Here is a 14,269-nt window from a genome sequence, read left to right as displayed (position 1 = left end):
CCGTAGTGCCACATTGGCTCGTTAGTGCAGATGTTTGGACAAATTAATAGTGAAATAGCAGTGATTTAGTGTCATTACCTTGTTTCTATCTTTACACAAATGTAAAATATACTGTACAGTGGCACAATTCGAATCAACTCTCTCCAAATTCTCTTCTGGTTCTTTGGAAAATTGGAAAAATTTGGAGCATTGCTTTCTGAAAGTCCATAGATGAATCGCTGCTAAACCCACTGACCTGTTAACCTCAACAGCTACTGAAGGACGTGCTGACTTACATATAACAAGAAAAAAAATGTAGAAAAAGAAAACAGTTTTCACCAAGTTTTGACCAACAGATCCGTCAAGTTGTGCAGTTGAAACTATACCTCGGTCCTGCTCCTTTAGGCATGTGGTTACTAAGAGACAAAGACTCATTACCTGACGTGACTTTATTTTCAGTTATTTTATTATGAATATTTCTATCACGGACAATTTATCATTACTTAAAAAAGGAAGGAGGCTTTTTAAGAAGCATGGGTATGCAAATTGAGGTCACAGACACCTGTCAGGGAAAAAAGGAGATTAATATATTGTTTAGACTCTTGGTTTTGTAACCAGTGCGACTGGAAAAGTGGAAAAAGGTGCAATATCGAAGATAATCAGTAATGGTGTGCTTACTGAAAGGACTTTGTCAGGCTTGTGGAAGCGTTTTAAGGCAACAAGGGGAGCACTTTACCACAATCTCCTCCTGCTGTAACTGTCAAGTTGTAAAAAGAAATGATATCCCATGCAGCATTGTAGCCAATTTCAATGTTGTTGTTTGTTGTGAGTACTGATCTTTATCGCTGACCTCATAACCGAGGCACTTTCATTGTATTGGGATCAGTCATCCATAGTGATAAAAGGAAATGGGACCTGGCAGAAAAATAACGAGACTTAATGTTGCACGTCTTTTTTTAAGTGATTTTGGGGTCATTTTGTGAAGGAATTGTCCTGTGAGTATTTTTAAGTTAAAACGGGCACACGCATCCATTACTGGCAGTCAAATAAATGCAGCGGTATTACCCTAACATCCATATGGCTTTACTGGATGCAGTGTGAGTGTGTGAAGGCTGCTCAGACAAAAGAAACTCCGTCCGTCCGTCCGTCCGTCCGTCCGTCTGCATCCTCCCCTCTGACCTCAGCCGTGTCAAACCCTCTCTCTCATCTCCACTCATTGATAAACACACGTTTGAAAAGAAGCAAGAGACAATCTTTTGAAAAAGATGTAATCGCATCACAGTTTACTCTCCCAGCTTTCTGCTATGGTGTGTGTATGTGTGTGTGTTTGTGTTTGTGTGTGTGTGTGTGTGTGTGTGTGTGTGGTCTGAGGGCGCACAAGAGTACTCAAAAGCAGATCTAGAGCACAGTCTCACAACAGACACTTTTAATGGTGAGTCACTCAGCACAAAAAAAAAACAGTCATGTAAGTGTGTGTCAAGTGTGCATGTGGTGTCTTTTTTTTAATGTTTAATTTGTTGATAAGTGTTGGTATTGACAGTATGTTGATTTTCTGTTCGTGTCGAAGTGGAGTGACCCAGTTTGTACAACATCAATCTGTGAAGATTTTAATTCAGTAGGCTGAAACATTCCAAACAAGGACAATGACTCTTCAAGCAGCCAAAAGTGGCTCGCACCTTATTGATCTGTCAAAGTTTAGAGAGATATATTTCTGTATTTATCACAAATCTATCGCATTTATCGGTTATTTATCATGAATCAGTCTATTTTAGCATCGTTCATACACGTCTCACCACCACTAGGCCAGTTTAGAGTTGGATTTACGTGTTTATTACCATGTCATGATTGGGCCGCATCACATTCACATTTAAATTCTACTATCTATTGCAAGTTTGGAAGCACTTTATACCTCAGGATTAAGGTGACATAACACAGTGATTTGAGTGTGTCTTTACCTCATTTGGAATATCGGCTTCAGTTCAAACGTTGAGAACTGAACGTAACAAAGGACAGTTTGACGCGACTCATTCAGAAGCAGCTTTCAATCTGCTTCATTGATGACTATAAAAAATAACAAGCAGCTCCTTTTTTGAAAAACCGTATTGGAGCTCAGTTTGAACTCATCAGTTTGGTCCATCTGAGGGGGGGTGGGGTTTCATAAAAGAGGCTCAGAAAAGAGCCTGAAGTGAACCAGGTTGAATCTGTTTCGTAAAGCTGGTTTGGAGCCGATGTCAGCAGTCGCACTCGAGTCTGGTTTATTTCATGACTTTGAAACACGTCAAGCACTGGTCACGTCAATCCACAGGGAAGAAAACGGACATAAAATATAAGATATTACAGCAAAGACTTAGAAAATCACTAATAAACAACATAAAAGAGCCGCATGTTGTAGAGATGAGCTCAAATCAGCTGATACTCTTCTGTCAGCAGTCTGTCGCTGTGCTCTGCTTGTAATTATTGCATTGTTGGTTGAAATCCTGCATGAGTGTCATGAACTTTCGTTGCATAATTAGTGCTGAAAATGAACGTATAGATGTAAAAAAGGCAACATACTATAAAACAACATTGACATTTCTAATAGGACCCTAGCCAGGTAGGGTTGCTTTATAGCAAGACAATAAGGTAATAGAAACTAAAAGCGGCTATAATCGATATTTTTAATAATAAAAATGTATCAAATAATGTGAACAGAGACTTAATGGAGTGTAATAGTGAGTTTCAGCTCACAGCTTAACTGTTTCGATTCACTCCTTTTCAGCTAAAAGTCTCCGCTGCCCTCAAGTAGCCAAAAAAAAAGTTATTAAGTTATTGCAGGTTTAAGTTATCAGTTAGATTATGTTACTTAGTTTGTGCCACAACAGCCTCTATATGGTGAAATAAATGCATTTCTGGGTGTATGGCCCTTTTTAATTTGATTTAGTGACATTTAAAGAGAGAAGAAACGGTGAAAATGTTTCTTACTATGAGGCTACAATCAATGAGCCAACGTTGTTCGTCAGCTTTAACTTAATCGCGGAGCGTTTAAAAACACGCATGTTGACTTAGAATGAGAGAGATATGAGCTCAGACTTTTTTAATTATGCAATTAAGTGTGCATCCCATGTCAATATTTGACCCACATTTTACATGTCGTGCAAACAGACTCGCTGTGTTCAGACACGTTTCCATGGTAACTTATTTAAACCTCCTCTATGAAACAGAATTTCCTGACTTACTGAGTGAACTGAGCCTGTTTTTGACGGTTAATCCCGCTTCACGAAACACCCCTCTGGGCTCAGACATACGTAATCATAGATGTACGTGGGACCCGAGTCCTCACACATGTCTTCCTCGTCTCCTCCAACCTGCTCGTTTGTTAACTGTAGCCATAGCAGATCCTCTACACTTCACGTCTAACTCAGTGATGCCACGTTGTTCTCGTCTCATTTCCACAAACCAAACATTAGCTTTGCAGATTTGTAAACTTTGTCTTAAAGTCGACGCTGAGCAACATTTATAGCTGTGTGCTGGAGTTACTGTGATCAACGACAACCACGTGTTGTCATGATGTTTTTTTTGTTTGTTTTTGTTTTTTGTTTTTCTAATAATGCCCAATGGATTTTCTCTTTGTATTGACTGGACAATGTAATCTATTGGTGTTGATTAAAAATGCCCTGGTAGCTTGTGGATTGCTAAAGTGGTCAGATAAATGTACTGTATAGCTGTACAAAGAGTGATAAAAGATGTTTTAAACCTTTCTTTTTTTATGTGGGTACAGCACTGTTTAAAAAAAAAAAATCAAAGTGGTTTTAGCCCTTGCCTGTTTTAACTTATCATTTGGTGGTGGTCTGTATTACTTCTATTGTTATTTATATTATTTCAATTGTTGCCTCTCCTGCACTGATGAGAGACTGTAGCTCCGTGCGGGGGGTTGTACTGTAAACCTGTGTGAATATTTGTATTTTTCCCCTCTGGTTTTGGACTCAGTGAAAGTGTGATGTTTACATGTACAGTTTTTCAGAATACTTTTTTTTTTTTGCGTTTTATTCAAGCTTTTTTTTTTTGGTTTCTCCTCACCTATACCCCTAATCTGTGTACATTTGCCCCAGATATTTTTCCTTTTGTCGTTTCATTGCATCAAGTGCAGACGTGACCTCTTTGACTACTCGGTCACATGGTCAGAGTGTGCTGGTTGTGGTCGGCTCGGTGTTGTGGTGGCTTCCAGCGTTTTAAAAGGTAATCTTAAGTAAAAGGGAGCTTCACAACTTCTCAAAGTGGACCAGCAAAGATTTATTAAGGATCAAGACGACTTTAATCAACTGTTTTAGAATACTATTGTGGCCTAAATGGAGATCGGTGGGGTGTAGGTACATTTATTATACTACATTAAGTGCTCAGAATCTTTTAATATCCTGGCTGTATTGTCAGGGAAAACTCCTTGTCCTTAACTAACTGGTACCCTGAAAGGTACACTTTGACCTGTTGTAATATCTCCTTGGTAACATAAAAGCCATTCCCCTCTTCTGGCCTTTTAAGGGGAACCCATAAACCTCAGGAACTACTGAATCTCCAAGTTTAGTTTTTATCCACTGATTTATTCTGAAATGAGATTTAAGTCTCTAACGAAAACCATTAACATTTATATGAGATGTCTATTGTTTTGTACATTTATCATTGTGATTTAAAAGTGGAGCTTTTTCCAGTACCTGTGACTTAATATTTTGATTTTTTTTGGAGTGTTTATAGGTATGGATATTTATTATTATATGTGAAACTACAAAAAGACAAAAGACAAGGTTGAACCTGTTTCATTTGTATGTTTCATGCAAAACTGTCCAGGTGAGATTCTCTCTGCCTCTTACATATCACTAATGAGGGACCTGTGTTTGTTTGGAAATAGCGCTTTTTCAGTGTTGCATCAACGCTATGAAAAAAAAAACCAACAAAAAAAAAACAACAACAGTGGTTTACCAACAGCAGAGTTGCAAGGCTCTCCTCTTCTCCTGAGATGTCAGTAATTGAATAAAATAGTGCGATGAGCTATCTAACTGAAACCTCGCTTGTGATTTCCTTTTTTTTTGTCTTATTTCTGCAAACATCTGAGTTTCACATCAAAAAAGACGACGTCCAGGTTGTTCAGCACATGTTTATTGTTTTTTGTCCACAAGAGGGCAGCAGAGTCACACAAAGATGTGCAAGAAAAATAGAGATGTAGGTAAAGATAGATAATGTCAGGAGGGTGCAGGTCACAGACTGTAGACATACAACCTGTATGGGCTACACACACACACACACACACACAAATTCCATTAACAAGATTTGGACAAAAGGTGTAGTAAAACTATGTTGTACAGTAACAAGGAAAAACATTCACAAATGTAAGATACATTGAGCTTCATGCCAGGAAGAAACAAATTATTATCAGTGAAAGATTTAACATTAACCAGGAAGAAACAAATTATTATCAGTGAAAGATTTAACATTAACCCATAAGAACCCATGGTGACACCAGTGTAACACACACTTCAAAGGCCCCAGAATCTTCCTTATACAGCTTTGTGCTTGATCTCAACTCATTAAGTCCCTGAGCGACATATATGTAACATCCTGGTGTGGTGGTCATGTCACAGGTCGGGACCTTTTCAAAATGGTGGTGTGACATGTAAACACAAGTGAAGGAAGCAACTCATTTCAAAAAGCCTGTATTTTGATACTAAAGGTAAGTTAAAACCCATTTAACGATTCTAATACTTTAATAGTGTGTCCTGTATACAGTCAACCTGTTTTGACCATATTTCTTGAACAAATTAATATAAAACAATAAAACAAGTACATTTACCATAAACGCCCAATGTAAAGTATATGTACCATCACAGATCTTTGACATTAAGGGGTAGTATAAAAAAACCCCATCAGAAATGTCTTCAATGTGGTCCACTTGGTCTGTGGTGTATTCCCCATAATTTTCCTTTAAGGGGAAATGGGTCTGGGTTCTTATGGGTTAAGTCTCCTTAGGACATAGAACATTAATCTAGTAAAGGTACACACAAGAGTAAATGTAAAAAGATTAAAATACACAACACTTAGCCCAACATTAGACTTAACAGTTACTTAGAATGTTGTATTAGCAACACATTAGCCTCAGACTGCTAGCATAATGGCTAGCTTGGTTAGCAGTAAACTGATCACAGAAAAACTAGCCTAAGTTAACTAATCACAAATGAACACATAGAGATAATTCTCCAGCAAGGGCATCTGGGGAGTAGATAAAAGATGTCTGTCAATATTTGTGTGGTTACACATCTGACAGAAATGGTGGGTGTAACAATGTCCGTTGAATGTTCAACTGAAACCAACTGTTGGTGACAGAACACGCCGTGCGAGCTGCTAGCTGTCAGACTGTACTTTAGTACAGCGGCGCTTTGAGCTAAATGCTAACATGGTCACAATGATAATGTCGGCATGTAGATGTTTGGCAGATATGCTTTTGACCATGTTCACCATCTTAGTTTAGCTTGTTAGCGTGTTAATGTTTGCTAATTAGCACTAAACAACACAAAGAACAGCTGAGCCTGAGGGGAAGATAATTATTTTTGTAGGTTCTTGGTCATAAACCGTTTTGACCTCATGATGGCGCTATAGGAGAAGTTAAGGGATCACTGAAGTTACAATTCATCCTGAGGTGGATCTGAACCAAATTTCATGGCAAGCCAGCCAAGTTGATGAAACATTTCATTTAAAAAACATAAACGTCAACCTTATGTTGGCGCCAGAGGCATTGTCAGGTGATTTCCAAAGAAAATAGGATTCATAGTCTGGAAACTATGAATTTCTGTACACATTTTTACTTGCTTTACTTTAGCTTATAGTTGTTGAGATCATTTCAGTCTGGACCGCACCAACTGACGGACCCCGTCCCTCAAATGAAAACATACAAAAAAAATTACATAACTTGCATATTTTTTACTTATTTCAGGGAGCTTCTTGTTCAGGGTTCCTGTTTATTGTTGTCAGACTATTAGCTAGCTCTACTTTAAAGATACATTTTACCCTGATACTCTGATTAAACCTGTAGTTCTGACGCATGGATATTAGTCAAGTCGTCTAGTCACATCTAGATCTACTCCGTGGCCTAATTTCACATGGTTTATGATTTCAGACTTGGAGTGGAGTAGTGATGTTGTCAAATATTTTGGCTCGGCTCAAGTAGGTCTGGGAAGATTTACAGATGGTTTCACAAACAGAGTCTCATGTGAAAAAGGTTTGCTGTGTTCCATCATACCAAAGTCAATATTTCCACACAGTGAAAACACAACAACGATGACCTTGTTATGCTGCATTGAAAATATTTCTTGAGTAAAAGTATGTGTTATTAGCAAAATGTATTTAAAGTATAATAATAAAATAAATAAAATGCATAAAGTAGATTATCATTACTGATGCATTACTGTGTGTGTAGCATGTTAACATTGGTCGAGGTGGAGATCATTTGAACTATTTATATACTGTTGGGTAGTTTAATCTATGACGATGCATCATATCTTAAACTCAAGTTTTTTATTTTAAAGTTAAGAAGTAATACCACAATGTAAAAATACAATACGAGTAAAAGTCTGCAATCAAAATGTTTACAGCGAGCGTAGCCTAAGAACAAAAGTATTATCAGCAAAATGTACTTAAAGTATCAAAAGTTAAAGTATTCATGCAGAAAAATGGCCCCTCTGAGTGTTATATTATTATATAGTATATAATATTATTTAAGTACAAGTACCTTAAATTTTGACCCAATCATTTGACCATGTCCCATTTTCTAGAAGGAATATTCTGCACACATTTCTACGTAATAATTTTGTTTTTAATAACCATCCCATCCTCTTTTTCATATGTAGTTAGACTTAATTCTCTCATATTCATTGCTTTAAAGGTTCACCCGTAAAGCCAACATTTGAAATCTGTTTTCCAGGGTTTAAAAAAAACATCCAAACTTGATCAACACAAGAAACACCAATAAGCATCTGTGGCCAGCGGAGATAAGCGATCATGGTGGGACAGCGTGCAACTTTTTGTGTTGACACTGAACGTCCCTCAGTGACACGTGGACTCGTACTCCCTCAGGGGTTCACGTTCTCTACTCATGCTGCTGATCAAATATAGACCTAAAACAGGCTGTCACCTGAGCCCCTGCAGACAGTCTGCACCCCTTTACCCCTTTAAGTCAAACATATATAATTATACAACGCTGCACTGTGTCTGCTAATACTGAGAATTAGATGTGTATTTCCTCTCCTCTTATCTGTGCAGTTTGAACTCGTATGTTTTGTGGGGAGTCCAGTGGTTGGACTGTTTGGCAGCGCTGAGTCATGGGCCAGATGCCTTTGCCCCAGATTCCCCATTTATCTTTGAGCCAGTTGATGTGTGGGAGCGCTCTGTGTGGCCGTGCCAACATTTTCCACTGACTACATGGGATGACGACGAATCAGGGTTTAAAAAAAGACTCTGACCTAGGAATAGAGTTTCATTAAGCTTTTCATTAAGGAGATATGATTCAAGGTACATTTATTTGAGTCTTCAACAAAGACCTATTTTCAACTTCTTTATCTGAGTGTTGGAGGCACAAGACCAAATCACCGAACAATAGTGATAACACTAATGAGGTGGCCACCTGTCACTTTACATTCAGTGGTTGAAAACTGGAGCACCTCCTTGAAAACTGAAAGACGTCTCCTTCATCTTCAGTCGTGTCAATACAGTTTTTGACGTGACTGTTGAGACCAGTTTGTTTTGTTGGAATAGGCACATCCTTCACGCGCAATTTAACATTACATTCCTATTTTTCCTTTTTTATTCCACACATTCTTCTTCCTTGTCAAAACTTGGCTCCTACATTACCCACAATGCAACACAACTGCAAGTGACATGACTTAAGGTAACTTATCAGACTTTGCGCAGCTCCCTCTGGAGCCACAAAAGGCTTTATACAACTATTCTACATATGTAGTGCATATGTAGAACTCCCCAAGACCTGCAAACAGACTCAGTCCGCATCAGTGGAGTTCCCCTTCAAGATTTTGGCTCTGCCTTTAATTGATGTGTTGACCCAAATATTTTGTGTTAGGGTTGAATGCCTGGGCCTTGCATTAGGAAGCTTATTTTTCACTCTACATGAAAGATAGCACTATAGTGTTGTAATTAACCCTTATAAGTCCTGTGCCTTTCTACAGGATTCTGCAGCATCACAAGGCTTATCTTCACTCATGTATTTGTTTGTTTTGTCTTTCACTAGGGCTTTTTTGGTCAGTGCAAGTGTTTAGTTTTAATATAAATATTCTGGGGATTCGTCCTTCACCTTGTTCTGTCAACTTTGCACAGACTAACCCGTCTACCTTCTGGAAAAATAAAAAAAGACCTGCATGACGGGAAGACTCCCGTGCCAGTGAGGTGACACGAGAGTGTTTGTTCTTGGCCAGGATCACAGGACATTTTTAGACCCTGATACGTTGCCAAGAATAGGGCAGCTTTGTAGGGCGGGTAGGACAGATCATGCACTTTTTAGAGGTAGAGATGCATGAAGGTCTGAATCACGTATTTGGTCGTTTAAATGCCAGTATATTTGTCCCAGTACGCCGCTCTAGCTGTTTGACTTTCCTGTTTGAACAGAAAGATTATCTTACAACAGAACTGGACTGAAACCAGACTTTGTTCAATCTATTCTTAGTTGTCAGTGTGCACATTACAAAATGTTCCCTACATATTGATTTCACAGGAAAGTAAATTCAGAGAACCAGTGCATTTATTGATCCTTCTAACAGTTAACCATTGTCATTGTGGTAATAAGAATATTTTTAAGGTCCAAAATGATAAGAAATTATGCTAAATTATATGAAAATTTCACAAGAGATTGGTTTTATGAGGGATTTATGGCTCTGGATTTGGCAACCTGGTAATATTTGGTGAATTAAAATGTTTTGCCACTTTATATGTCTTTCAGCTCACTGATTAGTCCAAAACAAAAGTTGCTTTTGAACAAAAACACACACACAAAGATTGAAGGAGAGCATGAAATGTCTCCTCACAGCATTTGTAACGTGAACAGACTGAATCTTTTTCTACAATGTGTTGTGGCATTTCAAAAATGCCTCATGAAACAATTCCAGTACAAATATAAGATTTAATAGTAGCAGGTGGACTGCTTCATTTGTATGCCATGCAGTTATACAGCAGGTCTGTGCTGGCAGTAGCTGAGAACTGACCAGTGATCTGCTGTCAGAAATGTGTTGCACAAATGTTAGCTAACTTTGGCTGCTGTTTCCTAATTAATTTAAACATTTGCAGAACCAAAAACATGAATACGACGTGTTTCAATGTAATTCAACTGTCCAGACCTTTACTTTCCAGAAGCTGCTGACCCACATTTAAGCTCAGGTGAGGCATTGTGTAACAACTGAATTAATCGTTGCTAATCATAAGCTACACAGATTAGTTCGGTTTGGTAAATAGGCTGCAGGTGTTCCCTCACAGAGTTATACAACAGCTGCTCTGCTGTGTGGATCACCTGAAGAGAGGTGACAATAGTACTGAAAAATACTAAACAGATAATGTTTCCCTATATAATGATAAGGCAGCTAGGGTGTAAAGATTAAAAACAGCTGTATGGAAACAATAAAACTTAGGACACAAATACTGACTGCAAGCATTTTATTTATTATTATTATTAACAGTATCAAGTCACAAGAAGAACAAAATGAAAAAACTTTTTACATACTTTAGTTTTTTTTAAACCTTTGGTCATAATAAAAAGATAATATACAAAGGACACTGACTAAAGGTAAGAAACACCATCATCATCTCCATCTCCAGTGACGGACTACGTCATGGATGGCAAGCTGAGGGTGAGGGAGGTGCGGGGGAGGGCAGGAGGGGGAGGCGGTGGTAGGGAATGAGTCTAAGAGGAAGTTGGTGGAGGGGTCGTTGTTTCAGACTTTCCGTTTTCACTGCTTTCGCTGGCTTGTCTCTTCAAAACCATTTCCCTGGCGATGCAGGTCACCTGACCATTGGCCACTGTGTAGGTTCCGTTCCTGCGATACAAAGAAATGTTAGTTTTACCCCAAAGAACCGACAAATCAAAGGTTAATACCCCTGATTAACTGCACTGTGGTTATGCTCATATGCTACGACTCTCACTTTTGATGTTCAGAGCCGTTCTGCATGCCGGGCTGGTTCTGTTTTGCAAAGAAAAATGAAGTCCACCAGTGGCCAGAATCTTGCCTCGGGAGTCCTGCGAAGAACAGAATGAATGTTAGACAGGAACTCGGTTTGGTGCGGGGAGACTTTTCGCACTTTCTGAAATAAAATCTTCTTCATACCTGGGTGGTGTGGAATGACCTCCCCTGTATACTCTGCGCTACCACAGGAGCTGTTGCTGGAGGCGGACCCGAGGCGCCCTGGAGTAAAGATATAAAGACATTTCCTTTTAGTAAAGAAACTCAAGGGGAAACAAGGTACTGCTGTCAGATGAAGAATGAAAAACAATCGAAGACGATTGCCATTTTGCCATACATGCATATAGGCCTCATGACTCACTTCTATAGTAATCATGGGTGGCGATGAGGGAGCCACTTGATGGAATTGCTGCCATTTTCTCCGACCTCAGGTGTAAAACCGCTCAAAGATGGAAAATGGTAACCTGGAGGAGAGACAGAGGAAAATAGATGGTATTATTAGGCTGGAAATAAAACAATGTTATGTTTTCCTTCCATTTTATCTTATGTTATTTTATCTCTCTTACATTTTGGGTATATTGTTGTACTGTCATAATCAGATTATCTTGTTTTAAAGAGCACTGTAGTGCTTCAGCCAATACCCCAGCACCAGTATACTGCCTACTACTGAGAAAGCACATCTGACAACATATTTCTCAGGACCGGTTTCAGGGAAAGGTATTCGTGCCCTCTGTGCTACATTTCTGTTCACAGGCCTTCACTGCAGAGCGATAAAGCAGAAGCAGCTGCTTCCAAGAATCTGGTTTCCCGTGACTCAAATAACCAGATTGCCCTGGGGGTCTTGCCCTGTATTGCTAGTGGACGTCCAAGCTACAACTCTTTTCAGCCAGGAAATTATAGTTTGTCTATACAAACATTTTAACGGTAAAAATTAAAATCATAAACAAACTTACTTTTCAGAGTGAAGTGACATTGCAGCAACATGTGTTGAATATTAGAAAATGCAAGAATAAACATGCATTATTCGTGTATGTATTTCATATTTCACGCGTATTTTAGTAGAACATGTTATCAGCCTGGAACCAGTTGAGGGCTGTAAAGCTTAACGCCAGGTGAGCAGCAGATGGCTTTGGGGATTTCAAGTAGCAGACAAACGCAGGTCTAGATAAACACAGCAGATGACGCATGAACACTTATACACTGGCTAGAAGGCGATTTGACCTGGTAACACGTGTGTGCTTATAAAAATGTATGTAGCCTTGCAGAGAATAAGTCAACCAAACATTTAAATAATGACGTCTGTGGATTTAATAGGCAGGTATCCTCACTAAAGAACGGTACTTTCCAGCACACCTGTTTTGTGCTGAGAGAAAGACACCTCTTAGTTAACTAAGTAAGTAAACTAATGAAGTGGACTGTTGTTGTATACATGCTGAAGATGGCAACTGTCTTCACAATAATAGGTCATATTTAATTTACATTTAAACATACAAAACTTTTACTTTCATTATTTTGACATACCTTGAAGTTGATGCGGTTGTAAGGTGCGGATGGCTTGAAGTAGAAGAGGTGCTGGTAGTGTCAATGGCCCATTTGTGGATGAACTCTCTGTGTTGACCCCTCTCGGTCAGCTAGCTGCTGCTGTCACTGACTGGGCGGAGGGACGACCGGCTTTTATAGGGTCTGCCCTCGGCGCGTGCTGCTGTGGCACGGGGCGGGGACTGTGGCCGCCCGAGGTCACAAAACGTGCTGTTTCTTTTCGGTTTGGACGGGAACCCGGTGACACGAGACAAAGGCAGGCTGTGGAGTGGCTTTAATTAAACTGGCGATGGCAGAGAATGACGGACATGATCAATGACGTGATCACACCTCCATGTTTGCTAGAGTTTTTTTTTTTTTCCAGGAATATGGATTCAGACCAGCGCTTTAAGACGTTAGACTTAACATCTTTATGGGTTTAACGTATTTCTCCCCACAATGTCACAAAACATTAACATTGAGCTAATTTTCTTCAGAAGTAGGTTAGCTAGCTATGGTACGTTTACTGTGGTGTTTTAATCAGCAAACCTATGGTTGTGTGAGGGGAAACATGATCTGTTTTAACTCTATGGAGCGATTAAGTTGAGTTAACTAACGTTATAGCAATGTTATTTCACATAAAAAACAATCAGTCTTTGTCTCAGTTGTAGTAGATTCAAACTGTGTGTAAATGACTATTTTAAGAAGATGCAATGACACGACGGTAAACATCTCTCCCTGGTGGTCTAGTGGTTAGGATTCGGCGCTCTCACCGCCGCGGCCCGGGTTCGATTCCCGGTCAGGGAACGAGTCTTTTCTTGCCGTTTAACCCGCTTTGTTCAACAACTGCGGTTGTAATTTGTACCAACACTCACAGAGAAGGTCACCTTCAAATTGACATGTCAAACACGAGTATAAGGAATAATAAAAAAGGCTGTGACCATAATCAGGTGTCAGAAATCACATTTAACTCTAGTGTTTATGTTCTACACTGATATTGCACATATTCTTTGTGTATATGTGCACATTTATATATTTACATACATAACTGTATATCTTACTTTTTAATATTTATATCTTCTTTTAGCACTACTTTTATATACACGTTCTATTTTATTGTTATTATTCTATTCTAATTTACATATGAATCTGTTGAGTTATGCGTTTATATAGTGTGGAGGGGGCTACAACTGCATTTCATTGTGCAATCCTGTATTGTATAATGACAACAAAGCTGAACCTTGAACTTAATGTTGTTTTACTGAAGTTATAGTCCCTCATAAGGCCTGGGAGTTTAGGGATCTCTTTTCTTCTAGGAGTATCAGCTTTTGATATCAGAAAAAAAATGGATAAAGCACAGTGGTGGGGACACTTGCATCTAGTTTCCATATTCTTAACAAAGCCTGCAGCGCCACCCAAAGGCTCGATATAAAACAAGGCCACTACAGACAGTAGCCTAGGCTTTAGAGACATTTCCTCTCAGAAATGGCAGCAGGACATTTAATTAAGGACACCAATCTAAGTTCATTTAATTTACTTATGTGACCATCAATGACAAAAGACCACACACCATT

At 39.0% G+C, this 14,269-nt stretch overlaps 1 protein-coding gene and 1 non-coding gene across 2 annotated transcripts; one reads left to right on the top strand and one right to left on the bottom strand.

Moving 5' to 3' along the window:
- Nucleotides 1-10,638: 10,638 nt before the first annotated feature.
- On the bottom strand, nucleotides 10,639-12,816 carry LOC139289203 (pancreatic progenitor cell differentiation and proliferation factor B-like). Its single transcript, XM_070910746.1, has 5 exons — nucleotides 12,699-12,816; nucleotides 11,539-11,641; nucleotides 11,322-11,399; nucleotides 11,140-11,233; nucleotides 10,639-11,033 (listed from the first exon to the last, which is right to left on the bottom strand). The coding sequence occupies exons 2-5, from the start codon at nucleotides 11,591-11,593 to the stop codon at nucleotides 10,901-10,903; spliced, it is 360 nt and encodes a 119-aa protein (XP_070766847.1). The 5' UTR covers nucleotides 11,594-11,641; nucleotides 12,699-12,816; the 3' UTR covers nucleotides 10,639-10,900.
- A 614-nt stretch (nucleotides 12,817-13,430) lies between these two features.
- On the top strand, nucleotides 13,431-13,502 carry trnae-cuc (transfer RNA glutamic acid (anticodon CUC)). The gene has a single exon. It is a non-coding gene; the product is annotated as a tRNA-Glu (tRNA).
- The last annotated feature ends 767 nt before the right edge of the window (nucleotides 13,503-14,269 follow it).

Source organism: Enoplosus armatus, chromosome 8 (genome assembly GCF_043641665.1).
Source record: "Enoplosus armatus isolate fEnoArm2 chromosome 8, fEnoArm2.hap1, whole genome shotgun sequence".
Classification (NCBI taxonomy): Eukaryota; Metazoa; Chordata; class Actinopteri; order Centrarchiformes; family Enoplosidae; genus Enoplosus; species Enoplosus armatus.
This window is presented reverse-complemented; position numbering and strand designations above follow the sequence as displayed.